Here is an 8,502-nt window from a genome sequence, read left to right on the forward strand (position 1 = left end):
CTTTTTTTTTATCTTTTATGATTTTTTCTATTATAATATATTATTTGTTACATTATTCAATGTATATAAATTTAAAAATTGATTTAATTTATTAATAATTTAAATAAATGAATATGAATAATTAAAATAAAAAATTACATGGAATAAGATAAGAAAATAATACATTATTATAAACTAAATATAGAACGATATTTGGGGATTCAAAATCATAGCAATTGTTTTTTTTCGTGTGGCCTTAAAAACGAAAAGAAATAGAGAAATTGCGAGCAGACATCACGTCGATGTCAGCTGAGTTGGACCTACGGACATAGCAACCGGGTCAGGCGCCCGGGTCCATTTCGCACCGCAGTATATAGCCAGCAAATCTCCGAGAGGGTTTTCATTTCACAATTTCGCATTTTGTCTCTGCCCAGCGAAAAACCCCTGAAACTCAATCCCAGAAATTCATTTGAAATTTGGACGACTCTTTTGGTGTTGCACTTTGTCGTAAGTAGCAATGATTCTCTTTTTTGGTTCAAACTCTACATTTGTTTTTTTTTTAATCTTTTCTTCTGATACTTTTGCTTAATCGGGACCCCTTTTCTCTTGTCATTCATGTGCTTCAATCTCTGTGTAATTGACGATTTTTTGGGCTTATCTCATATTGAGGTTTAAATTTTGTGTTTCTAATTAGCATTCATGATAATTCATACTTATGCCTGTAGATGAAGTTTGGAGTTCTCTGAGGAATGGAAGAACAGATTTTTGGTGCTAAAATGATGAATGAGTGTTTATTTTTTGGAATGGACATGCTTGTAGATGGATGTACTTGTTTTCTTTCCCATTGTTTTATGAGAGTGGAGGGGATGTCTGGTTCTGGGTGCAGGGGATTTAGATTCTCTTTCAGTAAATTCATTCTATTTATTGATCTTTGTTTCGGAGCTGATGGTGAGGACAAGACTTTTTGTGGTCGCAGCAAATTGGAGATTTTGTAAATTAACATCATAATAATTCACAATGTTGAAAGTGGGAGCATTTTCTATTTTGTCGAGTAGTTTCAATTGTTTCCGCTTGGCTTAGATTACATGTCTGTAAAGGTAATTATGCATGTTGAACGCGTGTTTGATTATATTGGAATGCTCTTGTCATGTCTGGTTGCGAAAAATGGAAACTTGTTTCTTCGATATCTTTTCGACTGTTGGGTTAGAATGCTTTCATCATGTATGGTTATGAAAATTGGAAACTTGTTTGTCTCAAAATCTGTTCAACTACCGTTGAGAATTGTTGGATACCAAATAATATGGAAGATGAGTTATGACTTTCTTGGCTGCTAGATTGGCTAAGACATATGAACTTGTGAATAAACCAATATGAGGTAATACATGACTGAGATAAAGTCACAAAGTTTTCCATCTTGATCAAATATTGTTGGTAACTACCCTTGAGTAAGTATGAACAAATTTCCACAATTTGCATCCAAAACTAAACATTTCTGTATCATCGACACGTGTTCAACATGCATAATTAGCTTTCTCGAGATGTCCGAAAATCTAAGCCAGCTGAAATGATTTAAACTACCCAGCAAAGAATATGCTCTCAGGTTCCACATTCTAATAATGTAAAATCTTAATTTTGAGAACAGTGCATGATCAGTAAACATGGAAACTAGCTATAACATTCTCTGATCCCAAGCAATGTCTTCAACGTAAGAACTTTTGGATAAAGCAATATGAGTTAATTGTTTGTTTATAGGACTGAAGAGAGACATATAGGATTAGAGAAGTTGTGATTTTTGCAATAGGAAAGTGAGAACAAGTTACTAAATTGCAAAGATGTGCAATTACCTGGAACAAAAGCTTCCTATGCATCATAGGACTTCATTAATTTTGTCCAACGTCTAGTGTTATTTGAGTAGATTTAGGTTAGGACATTATGTTGTTTTGTGATTTATTGAATTCGTAACTTTGCAGATAAACCGTTGCCTGACTTAGCCAAGACAGTGCGTTCTTTAATACGGGATAATTAGTTGAATCTTTATGTATTCTTTAATATGTATGAAGTATGAACTCTCTCAGAAAGACTGGGTATTGTCAAACTCATTTACTTAAAACTTGACATTTTGCAGAGGCTATCATTCTCCTGACAGAATTTCAAGGCATGTCGGCTCAAGTGACACCTGCTAAGAGACCACATGACCCAAGTGTTGCAGAGGTAAGTGGTAAAAGGAAGTGGCAGAAGTCATCGGCTTTAGGTTCTGATAATGCACCATTTCTAGGATCTTCTTCCAGCAAAATTGTACGATTACTTTGCCCAGCTTCCAAAATTGGTGGCATTATTGGAAAAGGTGGCAGCACTATATCTCAAATACGCCAGGAGACTGGAGCAAAAGTCCGTGTTGAGGAAACTGTTCCTGGATGTGATGAAAGGGTCATTTTTATAGTAGGGTCAGATAAAGATGATGAAGTTGTTGGTCAGCAGGTTAAGGCTGAAGTTAAGGAGACTAAAAGCTCTGAACCAGGTGAAAACCCAGAACATTTGGAAACTGATGAGAAGCAGGCTGGTACGGTTGATGATTCCCGATCAGAAAAGGAAAAGGCAACATCGTCCATTCAGAAAGCTTTGCTAGTTGTATTTGATAAAATGGTTGATGGGTTGTCCGAGACAAATGAAGGAGATGACGAGAATAGTAAGCAATCTTCATCTGTTGTTAGGCTCCTTGTCTTTTCTGGTCAAGTAGGCTGCCTATTAGGGAAAGCTGGCAGTGTTATAAAACAAATGTCATCTGAAAGTGGGGCACAGATTCGAATCCTTCCAAAGGACAAGCTGCCTGCTTGTGCATCTTCCTCTGATGAACTGGTTCAGGTATTTCTGTCATTTTTCTTCTGTTGTGCATGTTCTCTAGCACAGAATCAACTGCACTCTGGACTATATCTGCACCATGTGAAGTACTCATTGGAGCCAAACGTGCTTGGCACTAATTAGAACACCAGCTTTTGTATGAAAGATGTCTGATAAATTTTATAATTGTCTCACAATAGAAATTTAATGCCAGGACTAGGAGCAAGATCTTCAAAGACAGGGAAGGAAAACTCTCTTTCTTGGATTTGATACGAGTTCTTAATTATAATAACTTTCAAAATTGATAAATTGAGTGTCTTTTGATGTCTAATACTCTTTTGCAGATCTCTGGCAGACTTGACACCATTAGGAAAGCTCTTCAGTCTGTTTCACAGCAACTGCTTGAGAATTATCCTCGCAATCATGAGTCTTTTGCTGCCAACATTATTGCTCCATCATCTCATTCCTTTGGTCCTCCTCCTAGACAGGATAGATTGCCGCCTTCTAACCGTCCTTTCCATGGACATGGAGCACCTTATTCTTCTGTATTTCATGATGGTGAGACCAATATTCCCAGTAGAATGAATTATCCTCCTGAGGTCCTAAGCTTCCGATTATTGTGTAATGAGGAGAAGGTAGGTGGTGTAATTGGAAAGGGAGGTTCTATAGTCAAGGCACTGCAACATGAAACTGGCTGTGAGATCAAGGTCCTAGATGGTGGAGCCAGTTCAGACGAAGATCGCATAATTATCATATCTGGTCCTGCTGTATGGCTTTCCTTATTTTGTTTCATCTGCTTAGATTTCATATTTATCTTTTGCCATCAGTTCTAATAATTTATATAAAGCAATAAATGGTTGTTGAAATCCATTGGATGCAGTACCCAGAGGATGGAATATCTGCTCCACAAGATGCAGTACTTCGAGTGCAATCCAGGATATTTAGGGCCGCACCAGAAAACAAGGACAAAACAATGACAGCGAAACTCCTTGTTTCCTCTCATCAAATTGGATGTCTCCTTGGCAAGGGTGGATCAGTCATTGCTGAAATGAGGAAATCAACTGGAGCTTATATCCGTATATTGGGTAAAGACCAGGTCCCCAAAAATGCGTCTGAAAATGAAGAAGTGGTTCAGGTATAATTGCATGCATAAAATTGAGATGTCTGATATTCTGTCGTGCTAGTTGCAGAGTATTCTTATTTGGACTTGGTACTAGCAATATTCTTATTTGGACTTGGTTATTATGTTTAAATTGTTTAAACCCATTATATTTTGGATTACCTTCTATTTGATTGTTTGAAACCAAAAAGCATAGACTTCTCTTTGACCTTTATAAGCGCTTCTGTTGTTTCCAATCTAGGTAACTGGAGAGTTTGAGGTAGTGCAAGAGGCTCTTTTGCAGATAACGTCAAGGTTGAGAAATCATTTCTTTCGTGATGTATTTCCACCTCTAGGTCACCCCCCGAACCCAGCATATCTGGAGCAAATGCCTCCATTTCCGTCATACATGGGAATGAGGGAATTCTCGCCTTCCAGAACGTTCTCTCATCGAGGTCCACCATTCAACAAGTTTGATGGTCCTGGTGGTATGCCTCCAGGTGGTGGTTTCCATCCACATGATGATCATCCTCCCTTTGCACATGATTTTCCCAGACCAGGGATCCCTCCTCACATGTCTGAAAGAATGTCGTCTGCAGCACCATGGGGGCCCCAGGTATCAGCCTTTAGATTGTAACTTCAGAGCTAACTTGCAAATAAGTCTTACGCTTCAATTAATGCCTACTGCACTTCCTTAAACACGATACTTTATGGACTCTTAGCCTTTGAGAGCATTTTCAAAATTGATTATTATCCATTGCTGATGATTACCTGTAAAACTATTCAATTTTCATGTTCTCATGATTGGAACTGGTGTGCAGGGACCGATTGAAGGGCCTGGCTCTATGGGATTCCCAGACTATTCAGGCGCTCCTCAAAGAAGACTTGGTGGATTTGGAGGGTTTGTCCTTCACATTGTCTCCAGTAATCTGTTAGCATAGCTTTTTCATTTTTTCTTCCTTGGATTTATATTTTGATTTTTATTTCACCAATGTAGAGGAAATCAACCGGCTATTATCACTAGCACAACTGTGGAGGTGGTTGTTCCTCGGTTTGTTGTTCCTGCAATCTATGGAGAGGATGGTGGATGCCTTAGACAGATTCGTGAGGTATGCATCTCGCTTGAGACTTACCTTGTCTTCCTAACACTTTTCGTTGATGCATTGGTGGAGGTTTCCTGAAGCTTCTTTGCTTTAATATCTGCCTCAATTTGATAGGGTTTTCTTTGTTACATTTGCCATACTCAAGTTTGTTCACTTCTCATCCTCCTCTTTGGGTCAAAATGTTGACTCTATGATTTCTTAGAACATATCTCGAATGGGTAGAACTAAATTTTATTCTTTTCATGAATTTTGTTTAGATAGCATTTCGGTTAGTCTTCAAAACTGTTTTACTATCAGTAGGATACTTCTATGAGATGCATGTATGCACATGTCATGTTCGTGTCTAAAGCCCTTCATTGTGTCCTGAAAGTTCATTGCTTTTTGGTGTTCTAACGATGCATCTACTTCTTGAGATCTGTTTCTAGTCATAGTTGATATTTGCAAGCAATTAGGTCCAAGGTCATAGATATGCTCTTCAGTCTTTCTGTAGTAACTTACTGATTGTACAAACGTGGAACTGTTTCAATTCAGAGTTCTTGTGCCTTGAAATGGTCAAAGAAAGGAAAAAGAATAAGCAAGCGTGCAATTTGCACAATTCTTGAGGCTCTTTGAATTTCCACCTTAATATATCCCCTTCAGTAACATAATGTTTTGATGCAAGATATCCTTCTGTGCACATCTTTCCTGCCTTTTGTTTCCCTTAATGTGTTGCACGAGTTCTCACAGTTCAAAGCAATTACACATTCTTTTATGCCTTCTAATCTTCAGATTTCGGATGCAAAGATTACAATCACCGATCCAAAACCGGGGGCAACAGAAACTGTGATCATAATATCCGGGACGCCTGAGCAGACAAATGCTGCACAAAGTCTCATTCAAGCTTTTGTGATAAGCGAGACTGAAGCCCCTTGATCGAAGCCCCTCGATCATTGATATCATGGTATTGGCATGCTGGCTAAGATGTATTTTCTTCCCAGAGTGTTTTTTGCTAGCTTTTCCTAGTATGTATGATTGCAGCAACGGGTGATTTTACCGACTTGCGCCTTTTCAGCAGGTTGTCCACCCCTCTTAAAGTGCCAACCTCAGTGTTGGTGCATTTTTAGAATCACTGGGGCGTCCAATGTGTGGACTATAACGCAGCACTCATCACATAGGTGTACGATGATTCTAAAATCGTTTGTCAAATCTCAAACATTAACTTGAGTAGTTAGGTGTTACATGGAAATATTTATGTATAAAATTAAGCATTTGTTGAAGCATTTCCCGAACATGTCATGCAGAAATAGTGTCGAATAATTTGCTGCTGGTATATATAGATTAGATAGGGAAAAATGCAATTTACTCCCATGTGTCAAGTGAAATGAGCAATTTACTCCTCTATGAAAAAGTAAAATAGTAGTTTATTCTCTTCTACTATTAGTAATAGAGCAAAATACCCCACTACGTCCAGAGGTGCACTACACTCGTCTCATGTGCATCTAGGCATAATTTTTACCAATAACAAAATTATTACATATATACATTTAATTTAATATATTTATACATATATTTCTTGTACTAATTATATATTTAATATTATAAATTTAGTTATATAAAAATAATATATATCCTTTTTTCATATATAAATAATATATAATATATATTTATATATGTATATATCTTTTCTTTCTTGTTGTCCAATCATGGGACTACTGTAGCCCTGCTGGCACCATCTCTCTTCCTCACGCCATTGACCCTAGTCATCCTTTCGCGTGGTCGCCGCCTCCCCCTTTCTCTTCCTCATTCCCTTGTTCTCGCAAACTTTTTCCCCCCTCTCCTCCTCGTCGTCTTCCTTGCCTCCTCCTCCTCCCGAATTTTGCCGTTGTCTCCCCCTCGTTCCTCCTCCTCCCGAATTTTGCCGCTGTCTCCCCCTTGTTCCTCCTCCTCTTTCCTCCTATGCCCAGATCCTCCCTGTCGTTGGTCGCCGTCGCCGCGTCCTCCTCCTCCCATTTGTCTCTCTCTGTATATTATATATATAAATACATATATCTATATAAATAGTTTTTATCATAAAAAATTTATATATATACATTCAAATCTAATTATATACATATATAATATACATATAATTATTTTATTTATTTATTTAAATTTAAACTGTTGATTTGAATTAGAATAAATCTACACCGTCGATTGTATTGGTTAAATTTGGACCTTAGATTGATCAAAATCCAAGGGTTATGAAATAACACTACAAAAAAAAGGCAGGATTTGGCACGGTCTTTGTAATACTTCAAGAACGGATATTGAAACATGATGTCAGGTGAAATATTTTTTTTGGATTATAGCTTTGGAATGGTCAAATCATTCCAAAATAAGTTCCAAAACAACAGCTACTAATCCCGTTCCCAAGTCCGTGCCAAAATTGTAAGGAAAAATTGTTGGACCTCAGTTTGAAATACTATATTAGATTTAGGAGCGGTCACAACTAACTGTTCCTATATCTGTTGCAATATATGTCCAAAAATGATAGTTAGAAAATGTATTCCAAAATGAGGTACAATTCGAAATGGTTTCTGTACACTCTTAATCAAATATGCCAAAAACCGTTCCAAAGAAGCAATGTATTTCCAAAAATCGTTCAAAAAATCAGTACAAATTGGAACGATTCTTTTAAATTATTTTCTAGGTGTTACTGAGTCATTTCCAACTGAAATCCAATGTCTATATCTCAACGGTCTTGTTGACCGTTCCAAAAACCGTCTCAACTACCGTCTCAAAAGTATGAGTTAATGGCTAGATATGTGTTCCTATACCTGTTCCATAAATCGTTCTAAATTTTTCTATATAAAATTGTTCATCTCTTTCCATTTAATATCACTATCTTCTTCTATTTTTTTATTTTTGTAATTAAATACTTTTTCATATTAGTATAATATATTTTTCAATGCCACATACTCCGATAGTACTAGATAAGGCTTATGATGACCATGCCTCATGATACAGTCACCGCTTGCCATATCCAAGATACAGCCTTCGTATGTACGTGACTACCATGACTCATCAAGTCCAAGGACTAATCTCGTACTATCGGAATAGGAAATCCCGTTCATACCAACCAAACCTTAAGAGGCTTGCATATGACGATCCATGCAAGTCAGTTCAATCAGTCAACTGCCTTACCAACTAACCCACTAAAACTGCAGAGACAATCTACATTTTCTGCTGACAAAACACAACTGCAGTACTCAGTGCCAGTCTCTATAGGACATTCGGTGGCTTGTCTCAAGGTCCTCAACTTGGAACATATCAGAATGACCCTCAAAAGTTGGTTTCATAGCGTCAAACCTATAATGCAACTCAACTTCATGGGTTCAACCTTCCTATCTGTGGGCATTTCGTTATGACATTGAAACTCCGTTCAACACTAGTGGTAAGCACAATAAAAACACATTGCCTACTTGATGAATTCTTATCATATTCATTAATTCAAATTGGTAAAAA

General features: G+C 37.3%; 1 protein-coding gene across 1 annotated transcript; it reads left to right on the forward strand.

The window, feature by feature from the left end:
- On the forward strand, positions 341 to 6,280 carry LOC105162189 (KH domain-containing protein HEN4). The gene is made up of 8 exons (XM_011080158.2): positions 341 to 486; positions 2,105 to 2,841; positions 3,162 to 3,584; positions 3,698 to 3,952; positions 4,179 to 4,532; positions 4,738 to 4,817; positions 4,914 to 5,025; positions 5,788 to 6,280. Exons 2-8 carry the CDS (start codon positions 2,137 to 2,139, stop codon positions 5,929 to 5,931), a joined length of 2,073 nt encoding a protein of 690 aa, XP_011078460.1. The 5' UTR covers positions 341 to 486; positions 2,105 to 2,136; the 3' UTR covers positions 5,932 to 6,280.

This window comes from Sesamum indicum, linkage group LG5 (assembly GCF_000512975.1).
Source record: "Sesamum indicum cultivar Zhongzhi No. 13 linkage group LG5, S_indicum_v1.0, whole genome shotgun sequence".
NCBI lineage: Eukaryota > Viridiplantae > Streptophyta > Magnoliopsida > Lamiales > Pedaliaceae > Sesamum > Sesamum indicum.

What these genes read in the sequence shown, in the direction of transcription:
- LOC105162189 (XM_011080158.2), top strand. Translation starts at nt 2,137, where the DNA reads ATGTCGGCTCAAGTGACACCTGCTAAGAGACCACATGACCCAAGTGTT. An exon ending in CAGCACCATGGGGGCCCCAG is followed by an intron (nt 4,533 to 4,737) that starts GTATCAGCCTTT and finishes ACTGGTGTGCAG; the next exon opens with GGACCGATTGAAGGGCCTGG. An exon ending in GCCTTAGACAGATTCGTGAG is followed by an intron (nt 5,026 to 5,787) that starts GTATGCATCTCG and finishes TCTAATCTTCAG; the next exon opens with ATTTCGGATGCAAAGATTAC.